Source organism: Protomyctophum bolini (genome assembly GCF_963924005.1).
Source record: "Protomyctophum bolini genome assembly, chromosome: 1".
In the NCBI taxonomy this organism is placed as follows: Eukaryota; Metazoa; Chordata; class Actinopteri; order Myctophiformes; family Myctophidae; genus Protomyctophum; species Protomyctophum bolini.
Window position 1 is genome coordinate 27,142,302 of NC_137862.1, and position 22,945 is coordinate 27,165,246.

The 22,945-nt window shown below is 40.8% G+C and overlaps 1 protein-coding gene across 2 annotated transcripts in view; it reads right to left on the reverse strand.

The window, feature by feature from the left end:
• Nucleotides 1-22,945, reverse strand: part of tcf12 (transcription factor 12) — a 139,724-nt gene that overhangs the window by 110,741 nt on the left and 6,038 nt on the right. The window contains exons 2-3 of one of the 2 annotated variants that reach the window (XM_080759484.1): nucleotides 8,159-8,382; nucleotides 3,221-3,309 (exon numbers count right to left, since the gene is read on the reverse strand). Coding sequence is in view for 1 of the 2 variants with exons in the window: in XM_080759483.1 (XP_080615609.1) it covers nucleotides 3,221-3,309 (89 nt within the window). In the remaining variant the exon portion in view is untranslated. The remainder of the gene's footprint in view (nucleotides 1-3,220; nucleotides 3,310-8,158; nucleotides 8,383-22,945) is intronic. The other variant, XM_080759483.1, reaches the window with a different exon arrangement.

Consider the following 22,945-nt stretch of genomic DNA (forward strand, 5'->3'; position numbering starts at 1 on the left):
AGAAACTGTTACATGGTTAGAGCCGAGGTGATCAAAATGAATAGGCAGAAGGTGAATGCGTATAAGTGCCTAATCTAATCCTACATACGGTACATCAAAACAGGAGTGAGCAAACCAAGATCTTGCAATGATCGATCCGAGCAAGTGTAACATACAGGATTCCAACATCTTAACCACTAGACCAAAGGGATATCCCTATGGATCGGTGGCAGATATTCCATATATGCCATCAGGCTGAGGCTCTGAGCCACTCTGCTACACTAGCTAATATAAGGGATCCTCAGCTAAGGGATCCTTGTCCTGGAAAATGTTGGAAACCCTTTATTCATATAAGTTCCAATGTTCAAGTGACGTCAAGTAACTGATCGTCAAGTAACTGATCGTCAACTCCAATGTGTAATGGTGACAGCCCTAACTGGGTGGGATTGGGGGGGGGGGGGGGGGGTGGCACGGCCCTCCTTATACTGTCAACCTGCCAGCCCTGGGTGTGTGTGTGTGTGTGGGGGGGGGGGGGGGGGGCAGCCCTGCAGCCCCAGCTGCAGAGCCATGGCCGGGAGCCAAGGTCACCACGACAGGGTCTCAGGGCTGTTCACACATGACCGATCACACACACACACACACACACACACACACACACACACTCACACACACACACACACACACGACTATAAAAGCCGTACTATACATTTTCGTTAGATCAGACACGCCCCCGCGTGTCATGATCACTGTCACAGTTTGTCCCCTTTTCTAGTGCTTTGTACGTTCAAGTCAATATGGGATCCCATCGGCAAAAACATTAAGAAAAAACAGCACCCTCTGCTGTTTGTTTCCTTTGAAATTGCCTCTGTCTGGGGGCGTGGCCCAAGAAGCCCCTTGAGGCTCTCCAACGTTGAAGCACTACTGGTCAGAGGAGGGACTGCAGGCGGTCCACCGCTGGAGTTTAACACTCACAAACCCTACCTATTCCATGACATATTTAGACTATTTTCAGCAATGGTATTCGGTGGGTCTTGTTGAGCTGGTCATTTTGAAAGTAGCTCTCAAGTTAAAAGTATTGAATGGGGGACAACCGGAAGTTTACGGAATGCATTGGAGTTTATGGGCTCGCGCGAGTAACATGAACCACGTGACCGGGCTGTTTTCTGCGCCCTCAATGTCGCAACTCTTCTATTAGTTTGAAGTTGAATGGGCTTCTATCAGAACGTCAAACTCCACGTTTAGACTCATTGAAGAAAATAAACACACACAGGTCTCTGCTTCTGGTGAGTGATATTGTCATTCTAATGAATGAGGGTAGACCTTAATGTTATATTTATAACATAATTTGTTATATTTCATGCATGGACTTACAGCACCCCTTGATGCAACATTACATCACAGACAATATGAACGTAACGGCATATATCTATATCTAAAAATGACCGTCCCCTCATGCATTAGATTAGGATTCACCATATCAGTTACCTAAGCAGGGAAATGTGTTTTCAATCAGTCTAACGTGCTTAAAACTCCTTCTCTGCCAAGGACTACTTAGGACGACCTACATTTATGGTCACAGTATGCCATGGACATACCGATTTTATTTCTTTGTAAAAAATGGAATGCACCGGTTATATTCCATCCAGGTCCCGGTATATATTATTTCACAGTGAATGTTTGGCTCGTTTCCATTGGGGTCCTTCATATTCAATTCACATGAGGACATAGTTCAGGACTCGACAGGACAGGACAGGACAGGACAGGACAGGACAGGACAGGACAGGAGTTCTCAAACTGGACCCCCAAAATGATATGTATTTGGCCCCAGACCATCATCTGAAATTGTTTTGTGCCAGGGACCTCCGGAAGAGAAGATTATGTTTAAAACAAAAATCTAAATTATTCAACATTTCCACACGCACACGCACACACACACACACACACACACGGCACTGCTTCTGCTAAGGTCACATTTTCATACAAAGTTTGACAAATTACAGGCCGCCCGACACAGTAAATCATACATAGACTAGTCCACATGTAAATAACCTTTGTAACGCTGTGTGTGTTTGCGTGCGTGCGTGCGTGCGTTATGGTGGTGCGAACAGCTGTCTGCTTACTGCTGCTGTGCGCTGTCAGAAACACTCATTTATATGCACCCAGAGCAAAGATATCTCAAGCGTCTCCCATCTTATAATTCAAATCAGGGCTGCCGGTGCTACCATAGCCCATAGACGTCCAACGGGGAAGGGCAACTGGGAAGTAAATAAGGTAATGCAAAGCCTGAGCTGCCTCTGACATTTAGCCCATTCTGGACGAGAACCCCACTTGGTGTTTTAAGCATTATGTTATACTTTAGCTATTGAAAAGTAGCAGATCTACAAGCTCGTAGCGCGGCACTCGGTGCCACGCTATGAGCTTGTAGATCTGCTATTTTTTTGAAAAATCGTGAGAATGTGGTACAAATCTTTGAATATATGCTATTTCAGAGCGAACGTTTTTAATTAAAATCTTTGCTTCTGGGGGGGGGGGGGGGGTGTCCCTGGAACAACATATTTTCAGATGGGGGTCGGCAGCCCCCATCGGCTGACACGTAGAAAACAGAGGTTATTCAGAAAACGGTCAGGATTTATAGAAAGGCATTCATAGAACCGTGCTCAGGTCTACATGGGTTAACTGAATTCTGATAGGATGTGACAGGAGATTGACATTCAATGAAATGCATACAGGGGCATTGTGGCGGAGACACTGTGTAAGGGACAAACACAACACAAAGACAGCAGCGGGAGAGGACGTTATTCACACAAACACACAAACACAACACTGACTCAGGCGATGCCGTTGACAAACTGCAATTCAAGACAGCAGTGTTGTTGTTTTCGTCGACTACCTCTTTTCACTGACGAAAACTAAAAGGAAACTAAATTAAAACTAAGCTATGATATGAAGACTAAAACTATGACTAAAATAGTAAAAATACTGACAATTTCGTCAACAAATTAAAACTAGACTAAAATGTCAGGAAGGGACTAGTGGACAAGAGATCAACTATAAGTCATTTTACACTTACAGTGTAAGAAAAGAGAGGGGAGTTGCACCACTCAGTTCACACGGGTGTGATTTTGTTTACTATTTACTAAAACTAAAATCAAAATTTGCTGCCAAAGACAACACTGACAAGAAGAAGGTGTGTGTGTGTGTGTGTGTGTGTGTGTGTGTGGGGGGGGGGGGTATATCTTACCCGAGAGGACTCGTATGACGAGGGACTGGACGACTGGCCCCCTGGGGGGGCCCAGGACGACGCTTGGCTGGGGGGCCTCTCATCTATACCTGTCAAGAGGGAGAGGGAGAGAGGAGAGAGAGAGACAAAGAGGAGAGAGAGGGAGAGAGAGAGAGAGGAGAGACAGAGGGAGGGAGGGGAGGCACAACTTCAGTCATCGCTTGCAGAAGTATAGACAGAGCCCGCTCCACCAGCATACACAACATGCAAATGAAGTTAACACCAGAAGGGGACGATTTGACAACCGCCCCTGCTTTTCATTTGGGTGGCTAAATGCAGGAGGGAGGGAGTATAGTCTCGTCGCCCACTTCACATGGGTTAGACAGCATGCTTTGAAATGAATTACTTCTTAGACCAATGAGACCTAGAGGCCAATTCTACAAATGACTTCTAAAACTTTTTTGTGCCAAGGATCCCCCAATTGATATATATTTGGCAGCGGAGACCTCCCATCTGAAAGTGTTTCATGCCACGGAGGGACCCCCAGAAACTATTGGAAAAAATGTCTTTCAAGATTTTTCTTAAAAAAGAAAAAAAAAACAGATTAGCTATAGATAAAGCAAATATACAAGCGAGTGTGTACTGTAGATCCATTTTTAATAGATACAGTGGTCAAATCTAAAACGACACAGAAGATGCTTTCTCAAGTGCTAAAAACGTAATGTAATGTACTTCTGATAGTTTGTGTAGAGTTCAAGTTGAGCTTATGTTAAGCCTGTCCCACAATTGATTATCCTCCCTTTCATGTCCGTATTCACTGTACAATCTGAAATATCAAAAAAAAAAGTAGTGAAGGTAAGTAAGTGGACAGCCAACTGGAAGCAACCCCAGGGAACGTTTAACCCATTTTGGGCGGGAACCCCTTTTGGTGTTTTAAGCATTATGTTATGCTTTAGCTGTTGAAAAATAGCAGATCTACAAGCTCATAGCGCGGCACTTGTAGGTCTGCTATTTTTGAAAAATGGTGACAATGTGGCCCAAATGTTTGAATATATTCTTTCATAGCAAACGTTTTTAACTTACATTTAACATGAAAATGTTTGAGAACGACTGACATAGAAACATGGGTTTTTCAGAAAACTGTCAAGATTCAGAAGACATTTTGTAGAATCGGTCTAGGTCGAAATGGGTTAAAGATATATATTCCCCCAGGTGTTACTGTCTGAACAGTAATAGCAGCAGGCACATTTGTAGCGAGACATGGCCGAAGCATTTTCGAGAATAGAGAGGAACTGAGTAATCTATTTTAACACATTTTGGGCGGTAACCCCTTTTGGTGTTTTAAGCATTATGTTATAATTTAGCTATTGAAAAATAGCAGATCTACAAGCTCATAGTGCGGCACATAGAGTGGCGCGCTACAAGCTTTTAATCGTGAAAATGTGGCGCAAATCTTTGACTATATATATTCTTTCACAGCAAACGTTTTTAATTCAAATCTTTGCTTTATGGCCTGGGGGGTCCCTGGAACAACACATTTTGAGATGGGGGTCGGCGGCCAATTACATATATTTTTGGGGGTCCTTGACATGAAAATGTTTGAGAACTACTGACATAGAATAGGTTTTTCTGAAAACTGTCAGGATTTAGATGGCAGATCGACATTAACGTTGACATATATATATATATATATATATATATATATATATATATATATATATATATATATATATATATAAAACCCAGCTCCATCCAGAACAGCTGAGCAGTGAAACTCATTTAGAAATTAAAAAAAACCTCCACGTTCTGAAAGTCAGGGGGAGGGAATAGCGTGATAAACAAATAAAATCAATAACTCTTTGACAAAATTGCAAAAACTCGAACATCTGGTATGTGATGACAAATATAATATCTGACCTTCAAAATCAGATTAATATGCGACATAGATATGAGGCCTGGATTGTTCTCACTGCTTGAGACGATATGATTCCGTTGGTAGTAACAGCATCCCCACTTCACAAGTCAACATGAGAAAAACATCATTCACGGCCCCGCTTATAGCCATCAACATTTTACAACATATTGATTCTTCCAAGTATAATTTAATTGCTGTCTCTCGGTAAAAATGCAATATGATTTGCTCAATTTCAACCTTCGAATGAAAAGAAGATCGGATTTCAGCAATCGTGGGTAACAAAAAAAAAAGAACATGCACAACGTAACCTTTTTCATATCAAGGACCCCCAAATTGATATGTATTTGGCCCAAGGACCTACTTTTGAAAATAGGTTATTGTGCCACGCACGGACCTCCACAAAATAAGATTTGTAAAGAATCTAAACAAAGGTATATGACTTTGTTTGTCTTTTCAATAGCTAGTGTGCATTGCATTGTGACAAGGTCACAAATACACAATGCAATGTGTTGTTTCAAATAGGCAAAATATAAAATAGGGCAATTAGTTCATAAGCAACTTAACTCCACCACCTCTCCCCCTCTCATGGAAGTCATTGACAATATATAAACTCACAACACCAACTTTGATGAGGCCGTATTGCTTTGTTTTGAAAATATAAGGTTTTCTTAATTTCCTGAAAAACGTATACATTTTAATTTCCTGAAAAATGAACAATTTGGAGTTAAGAGGTTTCTTCAGCAGAGATATATGATTATGGGGTGTTACAGTACAGTACAGTACAGTACAGTACAGTACAGGGACCCACAGGAAAGCACCCAGGGTGCCAGCCCGGTTACGGCAAGCCGCCCGCGTCCGAAACTGTAGAGAAATGACAGAGTTACCGTGTGGGGGTCCCTCTACTGTACTGTACTGTCACTGTACTGTACTGGCACACCCGAAAGCATCATATATACAGTTAATATGTGCGTGTGTGTTTGTGTGCATGTTAGGTTGCGCACAGGTGGTGAAAAACAACCATGTTGTTTCCGTGCTCATACCCAGACACCCAGCCACCCAGCTACCCAGCTACCCAGTTACCCACACACATAGCTTCGTAAGGGAGTGGTTGCACCATTCAAAAAAATCTGAAAAAGCACTAAGAATATATCAGGGTTCTCCATTTTCAATTCATCAGGGAACGATGACAGCTCAGTCATAATATATTCTGGTTTAGAGGGTTGGGGCTGTAGTGTAAATCAATTAATATTCAGATCGACAGGAAAATCAACATAACACTTATAATGAATTATCATAATATGGTTGGTTGCCATGGTTGATTGACTCTGGCTGGAAAATGTACAGGAAAAAAACAGGCAGAATAACTTTGAGCATAAAAGTAATATATTCTAACGATGCTTTGAGTTTGATGCAACACGAATATTTATATTGTATGTTTAGGCTACATGTATGAATTATTCTGCTCGGAATCATCTAGCTCTGGTCCATAGGCTTAATGCTCTTTCTGCCGTTGCAACGGCATTAGAGCTATGGACCAGAGCTAGGAATTATCTAATTCTGAGTACCGGTACTATAATCAATCAACCCATCCATACAAACACACGTCTGCTATATTAGCCTTAGAAATGACAGCCTTGTATCAAGCTTGTTTAGGCATATAAATTGATGCGTTATGCATTGCAAACGTTTGTTATCCCATGCAGCTCCTTACGACAGAACTCACAGAAAATATCTCCATTCGCGACCAAAACTGAACAGTATGCACAGAGCATGTCGTTTCACTTTCACTTCTTCCTCTTCCACAATGATCGATTCCCTTTATTTATTTATTTTATTTATTTGACAGGGACAAGCTCATTAATCAACATGTCAGTTTTCACCTCAATGTAAATGTGCCAGAGTTAGCCAAAGCTAAATTTAATCTGTAGTCCCTGAGCAGGCTCTTAAAAAAACTGAATGATAAAAGAGTGTATATAGTGTGCCAGCACACGACACCATGCTTTGATGCCATGTGTGCATGTGTGCAAGTTCCCAACACTATATCCATACAAAAACACAATACAACTACAAAGTGAAGTAAAAATGACACCGGTGATAAATAGTGCTGATAGTTACTCATGATTACAGATTTGAATAGTTTTTAGCCACTTATTCAGGTTGAATTTGAACTAAGGTCCGATAGCTGGAAGTCTCTCTTACTTCTGTGGGGAGACTGTTCCAGTGATGGGAGGCTCTAACAGAGCCAATAAGTCTGATCAGTTAGTCCCCTTTTAGCAGGGACCTCCGGAGAACCCACTCGAAGGCACCGGACGGACGGCCCACTTTGAGAACCATCGATGAAAAGTTGGGCTCAGTGCCTCAGGTGTCTCCTCCCCGCTGCACCTAACCGCATGGTTAAGCACACAGCAATACCAGCAAGGACATTTGCATGCATGGAACAAACGACTCGACTCGAAAAGTGCAGAACCAGATTTTCCACAGCAGAGAGGGGAGGGGAGGGGAGGGGAGGAGAGAGGAGAGGAGAGGAGAGGAGAGGAGAGGAGAGGAGAGGAGAGGAGAGGAGAGGAGAGGAGAGGAGTGACTGACAGACAGACAGACAGACAGACAGACAGACAGACAGACGGACGGACGGACGGACGGACGAACAGAACAGAACAGAACAGAACAGAACAGAACAGAACAGAACAGAACAGAACAGAACAGAACAGAACAGAACAGAACAGAACAGAACAGAACAGAACGATATGAGGGCAGTTCATTCTGCTCCAGTTCAAGGAACCGTTCTTTTGGCAGAGCTCAGAAATCCACAGAGCACTTTTTCTTTTTATTTAAGAGACTGAAGACCCTGAAGATTTATCTACTTCTACTAGGGCAGTGGTTTTCAAAGTGTGGGCTATGCCGTAACTGTTTTTTTCATAAATGAACACAAAAAACGCCATTGGCGTTGATCTACGACAATTGATAAATGTCACGCCAATGCCGTAGATGTGCGGCAATTGATCTTTTACAGTACTTTTGATTGATCAAGTCGCAATGCTACTCACGTTAGCTTTGGGTTGCTAGCTGGTGTTGTCAATAGCACTGGATCGCACGCCATCTTGATCGTCGTGCCCATAAACACCCATTCTATCTGTTTCTTTCAATCGCCTGTATCTCCTATTCCTTGTCGTTCCAGACGGCATTTCTGGTCAAAACAAGGTTTATGTGGTCCGGAGGTGCACACACATCCCGGGCTAATTCAACGGGTGCTCGAACATAAAAGAACAGACTGCAAAAGAAAGAATAATGATTTTACAATATAAATTGGGGGTCCCAGGGATAGAAATGCCATTAAATGTGGGGTCCGTAGACTAATTCATGTCAAACTGGGGGTCCTTTAAAAGGGGTTGAGAATCACTGTAGTCCGGCAGCCGAGGTGGACGGGTGGGAAATGTGGTATATAGTATTTTTTAATGGCCTCAACTATTGTCTATATACTGTACATACATGCATGAATCCACTTGCTGACAGGCTGAAAGTATTGGGCATTTTTTATAGGGGTTTCTTGTGACCCTACCATTAACATCCTATGGCAGCATTTTGCTTTAAGTAGCATGTGACATGTAAAACTATAGGGAGTTTTTGTGATTCTGAATCCATTCCAAGCATTAGTTTTGCATAAAATACACTCCTTGGGCTAAAAACGGCCATAGACATCATCACAAATGTGATGAGGTCAGCACATTTTGGGATGGATTCAGAATCATGTTTGACGTTTCACATGTTACTTAAAGCAAAAGGAAAGTTTGACATTTTTGCCTGCCATAGGATGTTAATGGTAGGGTCACAAGAAACCCCTATAAAAAAGATTGCCCAATACTTTCAGTGGATTCATGAATGTATATAGACAATAAAAAAGACTATATACCAAATTTCCCACCCGTCCACCTCGGCTGCCAGACTATCAAAGTTTTAATACAAAACCAAACGATCGTAAAAACCAAATTAACCCATTTAGAACAGTTTCCTGAAAAACCTATGTTTCTACAGTATGTCAGTGGTGCTCAACCTTTTTCATGTCAAGGACGCCCAGAATTATCTGTATTTGGCTGCAGACCCCCATCTGAAGATATGTTGTTCCAGGGACACCCCCAGAAGCCAAAATATATATGTGAAAGAATATATATTCAAAGATTTGCGACACATTTTCAGATTTTTCTGCTTGTAGATCTGCTATTTTTCAATAGATAAAGTATAACATAATGCTGGCCCAGGCGGTGGCGTAACCGTCTGGGCACCCCACTGGTAATCCAGTCGCAGTGTGCCGCGGGTTCGACTCCCGAGCCAGACACGGCCTTTACTGCATGTCATCCCCCCATCTCTCTCCCATTTCCTGTCAGCCTACTGTCTGTCCCTTCAAAAACCAATAAAAGGCGTAAGCCGCAAAATAATATCTTAAAAAAAAAAGAAAAAAGTATAACATAATGCCTAAAAACACCAAAAGGGGTTCCTGTCCTGAATGGGTTAACCAATTCAGTCAAAATACACAGTTAGTAATAGTATTTTCCTCTACACAAAATCTCTTTGACGGAAATAGTCGATCTGCAAGCTCACTCACCAAAGTTCTGTGGTGTGTTGAGAGCTTGTAGATCGGCTATTTTAGAATCTGGATCAAGTGATCAAAAGCATGGCACTGTAATCGAAACCGCTTGCTCAGCGTTAATAATATATTAATGAAAGTTCTATTGTCAGTAAGGCTTAAAAATAATTATACATTTTTGCATTTTCATGTACGCATAAAATGCCAAACAGGAGCGCTGCCAAAGCTGTCTTTTGTTCATGCGCAAATTCCTGTCACCGTCTGTCTGTCTGTCTCACACCAGAGCCGTTGAACGGACATGCATGGAATGCTTTTTTTCCCCTGTGCGCAAAATGAATATGGCTGCACTGCTGCACTTCACTATAACCGTGCAGTCTAGTGTAGAGAGGCTATTGCCAGGACATTACGGAACCGGTTAACACCGTAGTGCATACGAGGACGAGGACAAGGGAAACGTCAAGTAGTCCATTAAATCCCTGACTAAATAGCTGACTAAATAGCTGATCTACAAGCTCGTTGTGCTTGTAGATCTGCTATTTTCGCAATTTTGGTCTAAAAGTGCCTTCTTATGGGATGTCAGCCCCTGCCTCTCTAACACTCTCTGCTCTCTTTGTGTACAAGGACCACCACATTGACATTCGGACTCCCCCATCTGAAAATGGGACCTCCGGAAGAGAACATTTGCGTTAAACAAATTAATCTATTCAAAGATATTCACAAGTTTTCCAAAATAGCAGATCTACAAGCTCATAGTGCGGCACAAAATGACCCGCTGTGGCTTGTGCATCTGCTATTTTTGGAAAGAATCTTATGTTTATATAACAAAAACTCTCTCTTCTGGGGGTCCCTGCCAAATATGGTACATATCATTCTGAGGGTCCTGAGGCCTTAAAGGACCATTTCACCACTTTATAACTTATCTCACTTTTTTTTAAACAATATGTTTTTAAAAACATATTTAGATTTGTATTATTGCGAGAACGATGGCTTCCATTATCACAGGAATAGAAAGCCTGCAGTTTCTATTAGCTTGGATTCCCCATCGATGATGTCACTGGTGGACGGGTTTCTGAACTGCCCACAGCCCTTCCATGAGACACAGACCGAGTAGAAAAAAAACTGTGATATTTTATCATTAGTGAGGACCAATTATATGAAGAGAGGTTGTAAAGTGGTTAAGTGGTCCTTTCAAGGGCAACTTCACCCCTTTTGCAACCAGATCTTATTTTAATGATGTTTTGTTGTCTCAGTAAGACAGCCCTCTCCACAAGGTGTGGTAAGTGCAGCAAAGCATTGTGGTCATTGTAGTAATCCAGCAGTGAGACTGCAGTGTCCATGACATCACAGACACTTTGAAATAGTAAAATATTTAAAAGAAAACACATATTACCCACATAAAACACCCCAGGAAAGTGTTTATAGTCTCCTGAACATCACTGAAATAAGATCTGGTTGCAAAAGGGGTGAAGTGGCCCTTTTATGGGTTAAGAAAAACCCATATATAAGCCGATTACATACAAGCTGGTGTTTTGACAATGAGCCACAGTTGCACACAAATTGAGCTCAGTATCATCGACCATGTTGTACACCGTTCTAATCTCTTGCACTGGCCTGTGTAATGCTACACTTTCATATCGACCATCTTGTTGCTACAGCTGCACATACACACAGTATTAGGACTGCACAATTTATCGTGTGATTATCACATGCGATCACTGCGTTCATGCTCACAATTGATTAAAAAAAATTGATGGGGTGTTTGATATTAACGCTTTGTGTGTATACCGGTCTGCTCTGGTGCTTCATCCAGTCAACTGCTCACTATTCACAGGGTTAACCCATTCTGGATGGGTTTTAAGCATTATGTTATACTTTAGCTATTGAAAAATAGCAGATCTACAAGCTCGTAGCGTGGCACCGAGTGCAGCGCTACGAGCTTGTAGGTCTGCTATTTTTTTATTTATTATGAAAATGTGGCGCAAATCTTTGAATATATCATTTCTGAGCAAACGTTTTTAACTCAAATCTTTGCTTCTGGGGCGTCCCTGGAACAACATATTTTCAGATGGGGGAGTTCGGCGGCCAAAATCAGTCAGTCAGACTGAGAACTTTAACCCATTTAGACCTGAGAAAAGATTCTACAAATGTCTTCTGAATCCTGACAGTTTCTATGTCAGTCGTTCTCAAACATTTTCATGTCAAGGAGCCCCAAAATTATCTGTATTTGGCCGCTGACCAACATCTAAAAATATGTCGTTCCAGGGACCCCCCAGAAGCAAATATTTGAGTTAAAAACAGTCACTCTGAAAGATTATATATTCTAAGATTTGCACCACATTTTCACAATCTTTCTAAAATAGCAGACCTACAAGCTTATAGCTTATAGATCTGCTATTTTTCAATAGCTAAAGTATACATAATGCTATAAACACCAAAAGGGGTTCCCATGCAATATGTTGTGTATGGTCCACCGGAGAGGGATTATAGGCATATTCAACCTCCTCAACCAACATCTTTTCAAAACTATCCACTATCGTGCATCCTCCACTGCTGGTAGAATCATTCCAGGGGCACGTTTTCCAGGCCAGGTCAGGTTGTGGCCTCCTGGTGGCGCGATAACAGGCCAATGTGAATATATTCCTCAGCCAGTGTGTGAAAGATTTCACGTAAATTGCACTCTACGTTCATGATTTGAATCCTACAAACTTTGAAAGACAATGTTAGCCAATTAGGACGGAATATGAAATATATCATAAATTAATACTGAAACCAGATATAATCATTAAGGAAAGTTTATGCATGTACTATATGTACTATATGTAAACTGTTCATTTCCATATTCCAGCCATTCAGTTGCAAAAAATAAATAAAATTAAAATTATTTGCGGACGCCCCAAAATAATTTGGCGACCCCTCTAGGGGTCGCGACCCACGGGTTGAGAACGCCTGCTCTAGGGAGTGTGTGTGTGTGCAAAGTTTGGCATCGACCGGGTTAACGGTGTCGGAGATTAACTGGTAACAGACAGACGGACGGACACACGGACGCAAAACATACTCTCCCCATGCCTTCGGCCTGGTGGAGACAATAATCACAGCCATTCTGACCGATTACCGGTTAGAAAACCTCGCAAGGCAAGAACTATACCTGCAACTGCCTTGAAGTTAGGCCTGACAACTCGAAATCTCTTCCAAATGCTGACAGTTTTCTGAGAAAACCCATGTTTCTAGCTATGTCAGTCGTTCTCAAACATTTTCATGTCAAGGACCCCCAGAATTGTATGTATTAGGCTGTCGGCCCCCATGTGAAAACATGTTGTTCCAGCGTTCGCTCTGAAAGAATTTGCACGACTTTTCAAAAATAGCTAAAGAATAACACAATGCTTAAAACACCAAAAGGGGTCCCCACCCAGAATGGGTTTTTAAAGACACTGCCAAAGTTCTTATTGATCTACCACTATAGCCAAACAATTAATTTGGAATAACCATTTCAACTATCTGAAAAGTCCTCAAGGCCACAATATAATAATTAATGTAAATGAAGGCCAAATAGCAAATTCGCAACTTTACAAATCACAACATAATACATCATTATTTTTGTTTAAATCCTGGACACATCGTCGGGTTGTGTTAAGTTACAAGTCTATTCAAAGTGGCCAAATATCCTATCAGAGACCTTGGGAAAACAAGCAAAAGATTCTGATATGCATTAGCTTTGGTCATGTTCAGATTGAAACACTGGCTGTATACGTTTACATGGACAGTTAAATCCCCTTTTCATTCCGAATAGAAGTTAAATCCTATTAAACGTTGTCATATAAACACCTACAAAAACTTAAATCCGAATGAAAATGCTCGATGTGATCTAAAACCCATTCCGATGTCACTGGCCGGATTATTCCAATGTTCAATGCGATTGAAAGAAAATTGGACTCATGTATACACTGCTTCGGATGTAAGTTCATTCTGGTCTTTCTGAGCATGCTCCAAGGCGCTCATATCCAAGGCGCGCCGAGGAGTTTGCACATAGAGCGCGTTATTTCGTGCATTTAGCAGATCCGAAATCCACACCAAAAACGGGGAGCAGCAGCAGATGATGATACCCCTGATCTGTGTGTGTGTGTGTGTGTGTGTGTGTGTGTGTGTGTGTGTGTGTGTGTGTGTGTGTTCAACGGTCTCTCTCTCTCTCTCAAAAATAACGAGCGACCCGATACAATAATAATCAGTAGATAATAAAGTACAAATAAAAACGAGATGATCACCTTCCCAGCGGAGAAGGGGAGCCGCAGCGGGTGGGGAAAAAAAGACGGTAAACATATATGCCCGCCCCTATCCAACCAGCAGCCTCAAAGCTACTGCGGAATGAAATGATGGGATTTCAAAGTATCGTCTTTCGTCTGTAATGTTTGTATTGTTGAGACAGTCACAATGAACAACAGATGGCGTAGTTTCACGTGAATTAACATGTATCATGTCTTATAGCACTTCTCCACACTCATTCGGAATGACCATTTCCCATGGAAACTCGAAGCAAAAAACATTACTTCCGAAGTATTTTATTCGGAAGTATTTATTCGGAATGATCACCCTTCATATAAACGTGGCCACTGTTATTATGGGGGCCCTGAGCACAAGAGAAACACTTTTTGTATCACCTAAATAGCCTATATACCACTTCAAATCAAGTGGATTTGAATGTAATGGGTGTTCCAAACATCAGTGTAAAAAGAAGGAAAGTTTGTGCAAAGACAACACGTGGATTAAAAGGTTTAATTCTGTTCTACAGCTGGTTTGCATGTTCTCCTTTTCAAAACCGTATGCGAAACTATGTTAATTTGCATGCGACAGTCTCTAAAAGGAGGATTTGACCTAAATATAGTTTCAGCTTTGGACAGGTACTACCGTGTGCGTGCGCTCTATTGACTGATGTCTTTGAGTGTCTTCTGTGTTCTCAAAGCTTGTAAGTCATTACACAATGTAGCTTCTTTCAACCTTCGCTCTTGTGTTTTCAAGAAATCAAAGAGATCTTTGTGTTCATTGGTTAAAAGGTAGTTTGACGGCACTTGGCCTTTGAAGATTATACACCTTAGGCAACATGAATCTGATTATACACCTTAGGCAACATGAATCTTTATATTATATCTTTAGATTATACACCTTAGGCAACATGAATCTTTCCAGAACAGATTATACACCTTACTGTTATCCTTTTGATTTTAACAAACAGTACATTACATGAGGAATTAAGTACAGCCCTGAAGCTATATCACTACATCATAGCCTAAGTGAGCTGTAGTGTCAGTACAGTACAGTACAGTACAGTACACTACACTACACTACACTACACTACAGTACAGTACAGTACAGTACAGTACAGTACAGTACAGTACAGTACAGTACTGCACTGGCACTACAGCTCACTCCAGAGGGCCACTATAGTTCCACACTCACTCCAGATGGCCACTATAGTTCCACACTCACTGCAGAGGGCCACTATAGTTCCACACTCACTGCAGAGGGCCACTATAGTTCCACACTCACTGCAGAGGGCCACTATAGTTCCATACTCATTCCAGAGGGCCACTATAGTTCCACACACTCCAGAGGGCCACTATAGTTCCACACTCACTACAGAGGGCCAATATAGTTCCACACTCACTCCAGAAGGCCACTATAGTTCCACACTCACTCCAGAGGGCCACTATAGTTCCACACTCACTCCAGAGGGCCACTATAGTTCCACACACTCCAGAGGGCCACTAATAGTTCCACACTCACTCCAGAGGGCCACTATAGTTCCACACTCACTCCAGAGGGCCACTATAGTTCCATCACACTCACTCCAGAGGGCCACTATAGTTCCACACTCACTCCAGTCCAGATGGCCACTATAGTTCCACCACACTCACTCCAGAGGGCCACTATAGTTCCACACTCACTCCAGATGGCCACTATAGTTCCACCACACTCACTCCAGAGGGCCACTATAGTTCCACACTCACACCAGAGGGCCACTAATAGTTCCACACTCACTCACTTTGCTGCCAAAAACAACACTGGTGATGCAGGGGAGCCAGACGAGCAGGGACAGAGTGGCATGTTCCTCTGCATGCCGTATATATATCAGTGGGGTCCGGGGACCCCCAGGGGTCCATGGGGGTCCCCAGCTAAATGACAGTTAGGACCTTCATGGCTTTGTAACTCTGAGAGTTTACAAAATGGAACAGGTCCATTTGGTTCCATTTGTAGGTAGGCAGTGACAAACAGGCAAGCAAACAAACATGATAAAAAATTAAAATTGTGACTGCACTGCATTTCTTTTCTAATGTATGTGTGATTTGATACTGCTGCTATATCACTATATCAAATGTGACTACAGAAACCAAATGTGCTTCACTAAGAACACATATAACGGCGTACAGTATGACCTCATCAAATTCCCATTATCAGAAGGCGAGAGGGAACTAATGATACGTCTTTGTGAGAGCCACCTGTGTTGTTTTTTCCCCCTCTATCCCACCTTTTCCCGGGACACATTCGAGAGGCCTTGAAGGGTCTTAGTGGAGTCCTTCTGCTAGAAGCATCTATTCTAGGTGTGCCCATTATTACTAATGCATTAACCCAAATTCTAATGCATTAGTAAACAAGTCGTTTCAAGGAAGCAATCTGATTTGTAGAAACAGCCTTCTAGCCGTGGTTCAAACGAGCACCACTCCACACCTAATCAAAACAAAGAAGTCAGCTGCTCTGTTCTCCCAGAGCGCAGAAAACTTGGTGGCTAGGCTAGCTAGTTTCTTGGGACATCTGTGGTCGTAGTGACTACATCCGTCATAAAAAAAAAATGTTTTTCTTACGTCTCGTTCCTGACTGCATGACTGTCGTGGCAATAATCACGTTAAACCACACCCTCTCTTGTAATCATCATACTATAATTAGGCCAATGTCTGTCTGAATGAATGAATGTGTGTCACTGTAACTGCCGTAGCTCCTCACTGCCTGCACCAATCGCTCCCACTTTTCACACAGGCATTGACCATAATAATATGGAGGTTTTAACGAAGCCCTTTTTCCAATTTAACAAATTATAAATTAATAATGACTTTATTAGTGAATTAGAAATGCGAAAACGCACCCAGAGCACAGTACCCCCTGCAGCCACAAGGGGGGGGGGGGGGGGGGGGCAATATCTCACAACGGGTAAGGGCTAGTATTGCTTAATTCTCATTCCCATCAAGATATACAAACTTTGTGCCGCCAGCTTGTATATCTGCTATATATATTTTTTGAGTGGTGCAGCCACTCCAAGTAACAGCAATGTCCCTATGTCCATCCCTATGTATTATGGTACCAGTAGGGGCAAAAGTGGCGCTGTTGTGATAGAAACAGAGAGAGAGATATAGTGTTGCACTATTGCCTGCTAATTACAATATGGAGCGTGCATGAGAGAGAGAGAGAGAGAGAGAGAGAGAGAGAGTGTGTCTGTGTGTTTGTTTGAGTCTGCTAATTCCCCCATAACTCTGTCATGCATCGACCGTTTCTGACGCGGGGCGGCTCACCGGAACCGGGACGGCACCCTGGGCACGGCATTCCTGTGGGTGTGGAAGTTCCCGGGGACCCACCGGGAACCCCCACATGGAATTGCACCAATCAGTTCACACGGGTGTGATTTTTCTTTTTTTTTTATCGTGACAATTTGTGCAAATCTTTGAATATAATATACCGTAAGTATGTTTACTCAAATCTTCGCTTCTGGCTGGGGGACTCTGGAACAACATATGTTGAGATGGTGGTCCATCCATGACATGGGAACGTTTGAGAACCACTGAAATGAACTTAGGTTGACCCTCTTGTAAACAAGTGTAATGCTTTATTGGGTCGTCCACTCACAGTTAACAGTCTTTGTATTGAGTTGTGCTTGAAATGTACTGTAATTCTGCAAACAGTTAATAAATATTTCAATCAATCAATCAATCCTTGTTTGTGCCGAATCTGGGTTGCACATGGTTTGTTGATCTCCTTCTGGTGTTGTTGTGTTGATGGCATGATTAGACTGACTGAGCCTCACTGAACAGTACAGTACAGTACAGTACAGTACCAATCACTTGAGAGTGGTCTGATTTTAAGAAAACTGTTTTAGAAGACATGTGTTTTAGAATGGGCCTCTGGTTTGAAGATATTCAGAGAAAGCAGAGCGTACAGGTTGAAGATCTCCACTCTGTGGACTACAGTAACACATTTATTTGCAGTGTTCATTTTGTAAATCATAAAAGTCATACATTAATACCCAAACTTTCCATCAAACGAACAATCACATAGTAGACTACAAAGGGGAAACGCAGATTTTGGAATTGCAGAACCAATTTAACCACCAGAGTACTGTTGATACTAGTGCTTAAAAAAATAAAATAAAAAACGTTCAACCAGATTTATGACAAGAACACATTTCTGAATAACAAAGCAGGATAGGCTTAGGCTAATTGTCACCCGCCAGTACATTTCAATGACATGAGCTTTAGCTCAACAGATGATTCTCCTGACAGTCTCCATTTCTTTTCTACTCCAAACAAAAAGCACCGTTGCTGTGCTGATGCTGGCCTATTTTGGAAGCCCTCCCCTAGCTTAACCACTTCCACGTTCAACCTGTCGTCCTGGCTCGTCCATATTTTGGGCATGTCTTTACAGGGGGGGGGGGGGGTCCATGTTTGGGGGTTTTTTTCCTGCAAATGAATGTCCTATTTCATCATACAAGTGTGCTGCACAAAAGTAGCTATTTTCACTAGTTTTTGTATGGTTTTTGTATTATTCTATAATAATAATTTTACACCTGTGTGAAGTGAGGGGCGCTCGTATCATCATACATCATCTCATTCTGGCCAATCACCATTTGTGTTTACACACGTTCGTCTTCAATGTTTGTTTCAACTTTTTTCATGTCAAGGACCCCCAGAATTATCTGGATTTAGCTGCGAAGCAAAGATTTGAGATAAAAATGTTCGCTCTGAAATAATGTATATTCAATGATTTGCGCCACATTTTCACGATTTAAAAACAATAGCAGATCTACAAGCTCATAGCACGGCACTCGGTGCAGCGCTATGAGCATGTAGATCTGATATTTTTTTCAATAGCTAAAGTATAACATAATGCTCAAAACACCAAAAGAGGTCCTTGTACTGACTGGGTTAAGAAAGAAAAATATAGTGAAAACACCTTGAAGTGTTTTACTATTTGGGGGGAAAACTGAAGAACATGGATGAGTACAACTAAAGACTAACCCATAATGACTTGACTTCCAATTATACTTGTATAGTGCACAACACAATCTCATCAACAACCAAACACAAATTCACCTGTCATTTGCTTCAATGAAGTGAGGCTTGCACAACATCCGTTTTATTTGAGTGCACAATAAAGTCCTCAGTGCCAATTTAACTCGGAGAGCGTACAAATGGAACCAAATGTACGCTGGGGGATTATACTACAGTGTGCCTGTGTGTGGTATTTTAAAATCCTTTAGCTCGCAGCAAAAAAAAGCTTCTCTCTCCGACTTTCTTTGTCTTTCTATTCAGTTTTTCCACCAAAATGTGTGTCTTTCGTCTCACACATAACTAAAGGAGAACAACGAGGGCTTTGTGCCCGTATACACAGAACACGCTTTGAGAAAACATAATGGCTGATTGTTGGCTCTCTCTATAGCACGTCAGACAATAGATGTGCTTTGGATTAATGTCCCGGAGCATTTATAGCTAGGAAGTGATCCACAAAAGCAGGGACTCTAAAATGATTGCCATCAAAACCAGAAACCACGTGCCAGCTCGCTTCTCACTGGAAGATGTTCACAGATGAAGGCCATTGAATAGAATTACTTTCTGGTGGTTGGTGGTGGTTGATGAAAGAATTATAAATCCTAACGGTTTTCTGAAATTTTCCCATTCACTTGTCCAGGCACAAATAAAAGGGCACTTGTTCGAGCACACAATTAATATTCTCAGTTTACAACTAAATAGCACTAAAATGTCTGTGATCTTACATACATTTCATGAAACGAAATGGCGGACAAGAATATTGGAAAGCTGACATTAGGAATGTCAGACAAATAATATTTATGACTGCTAGGAGCGTCCCTTTTGGTGTTTCAAGTATTATGTTATGCTTTAGCTGTTGAAAAATAGCAGATTTAAAAATAGCTAGATATACAAGCTCTACAAGCTCGTATGGCAAGTGCCGCACTATAGGAGCTTGTAAATAGCTTGTAATAATACATGTAATTGGCCGCCGACCCCCATCTGAAAATATGTTGTTCCAGGGACCCTCCCAGATGCAAAGATTTGAGTTAAAAATGTTCGCTCTGAAAGAATATATATAATTCAAAGATATCGATTTTTCTAAAATAGCAGACCTACAAGCTTGTAGATCTGTCACTCTTTGTTGCTTTTTCATTTTAAATCCTGAAAAGTAAAAATGTTTTACATACGGTATGAGGTTTCCGCCCGACAGAGACGATATACATACCGGTAGCTACCAGTGTTGTTTTCGTCGACTAAAACCAAGACGAAAAATGTTCGTCGACTACCTTTTTCCACTGTCGACAACTACATGGAAACTAAATGAAAACCAGTGGTGGAAAAAGTACAAAAATATTTTACTTAAGTAGAAGTACTGATTCTCTACTTGAAAATTACTTAAGTAAAAGTACAAAGTACCCATTAAGAAAGTTACTTAAGTAAAAGTATAAAAGTACCTCAAATTAAATTATCAAAAAGTACCCGGTGTAAAAATGTACTTAAATATAAAAGTAAAAATTACAAAGTACAAGTAAAAAGTACAAGTAAAAAGTACAACATGTTTTTCAAAACGCCTACAAATAAATTAAGTCCAAAAGTGGCTTTATTTCAACACTCGTCTCGAAACTGGCCATTCATTATCAATGGCATTTAATGTTTGTGTTGGAATAAACACTAGAAACTGGCCATTCATTATCAATGGAATTTAATGTTTGTGTTGGAATAAACACTAGAAACTGGCCATTCATTATCAATGGAATTTAATGTTTGTGTTGGAATAAACACTAGAAACTGGCCATTCATTATCAATGGCATTTAATGTTTGTGTTGGAATAAACACTAGCAACTGGCCATTCATTCATTCATTATCAATGGCAACACTAGAAACTGGCCATTCATTATCAATGGCATTTAATGTTTGTGTTGGGATAAACACTAGAAACTGGCCATTCATTATCAATGGCATTTAATGTTTGTGTTGGGATAAACACTAGAAACTGGCCATTCATTATCAATGGCATTTAATGTTTGTGTTGGGATAAACACTAGAAACTGGCCATTCATTATCAATGGCATTTAATGTTTGTGTTGGGATAAACACTAGAAACTGGCCATTCATTATCAATGGCATTTAATGTTTGTGTTGGGATAAACACTAGAAACTGGCCATTCATTATCAATGGCATTTAATGTTTGTGTTGGGATAAACACTAGAAACTGGCCATTCATTATCAATGGCATTTAATGTTTGTGTTGGGATAAACACTAGAAACTGGCCATTCATTATCAATGGCATTTAATGTTTGTGTTGGGATAAACACTAGAAACTGGCCATTCATTATCAATGGCATTTAATGTTTGTGTTGGGATAAACACTAGAAACTGGCCATTCATTATCAATGGCATTTAATGTTTGTGTTAGGATAAACACTAGAAACTGGCCATTCATTATCAATGGCATTTAATGTTTGTGTTAGGATAAACACTAGAAACTGGCCATTCATTATCAATGGCATTTAATGTTTGTGTTGGAATAAACACTAGAAACTGGTCATTCATTCATTCATTATCAATGGCAACACTAGAAACTGGCCATTCATTATCAATGGCATTTAATGTTTGTGTTGGGATAAACACTAGAAACTGGCCATTCATTATCAATGGCATTTAATGTTTGTGTTGGGATAAACACTAGAAACTGGCCATTCATTATCAATGGCATTTAATGTTTGTGTTGGGATAAACACTAGAAACTGGCCATTCATTATCAATGGCATTTAATGTTTGTGTTGGGATAAACACTAGAAACTGGCCATTCATTATCAATGGCATTTAAAGTTTGTGTTGGGATAAACACTAGAAACTGGCCATTCATTATCAATGGCATTTAATGTTTGTGTTAGGATAAACACTAGAAACTGGCCATTCATTATCAATGGCATTTAATGTTTGTGTTGGAATAAACACTAGAAACTGGCCATTCATTCATTCATTATTAATGGCAACACTAGAAACTGGCCATTCATTATCAATGGCATTTAATGTTTGTGTTGGGATAAACACTAGAAACTGGCCATTCATTATCAATGGCATTTAATGTTTGTGTTGGGATAAACACTAGAAACTGGCCATTCATTATCAATGGCATTTAATGTTTGTGTTGGGATAAACACTAGAAACTGGCCATTCATTATCAATGGCATTTAATGTTTGTGTTGGGATAAACACTAGAAACTGGCCATTCATTATCAATGGCATTTAATGTTTGTGTTGGGATAAACACTAGAAACTGGCCATTCATTATCAATGGCATTTAATGTTTGTGTTCATTAAAAACAACTCAGGGTGCAAGCAAGCTCACACAAAAATATATTTCAGATTGGGGTCCACAGTCATTTAGGGGAGAATGGGGAGAGCCATTGCAATTTGCAAAACAGACATTATAGTTGCATGAATTCACGCATTATAATTAGCCCTTCACTAATTAAGCCCCACCCACTCCACTTTGCAGGGCAAACTGTCTCCCATTGAGATGCATGTAAATGATTTCTCCATAAAAAATAATCAATCATTTCAGTAGCAAGAGCTTGAAAATGTCTTCTAAATAGAGTCAAAAAAGCCTACAGTAGGCTATAGGCCTATGCACAAATGTGGATTACATTATTGGGGGATAAAGTTGAAACTGATATCAACTTTAACGACCATCCCGTTCGACAGACGTTTATCAATGGCATTTAATGTTTGTGTTGGGATAAACACTAGAAACTGGCCATTCATTATCAATGGCATTTAAAGTTTGTGTTGGGATAAACACTAGAAACTGGCCATTCATTATCAATGGCATTTAATGTTTGTGTTAGGATAAACACTAGAAACTGGCCATTCATTATCAATGGCATTTAATGTTTGTGTTAGGATAAACACTAGAAACTGGACATTCATTATCAATGGCATTTAATGTTTGTGTTGGA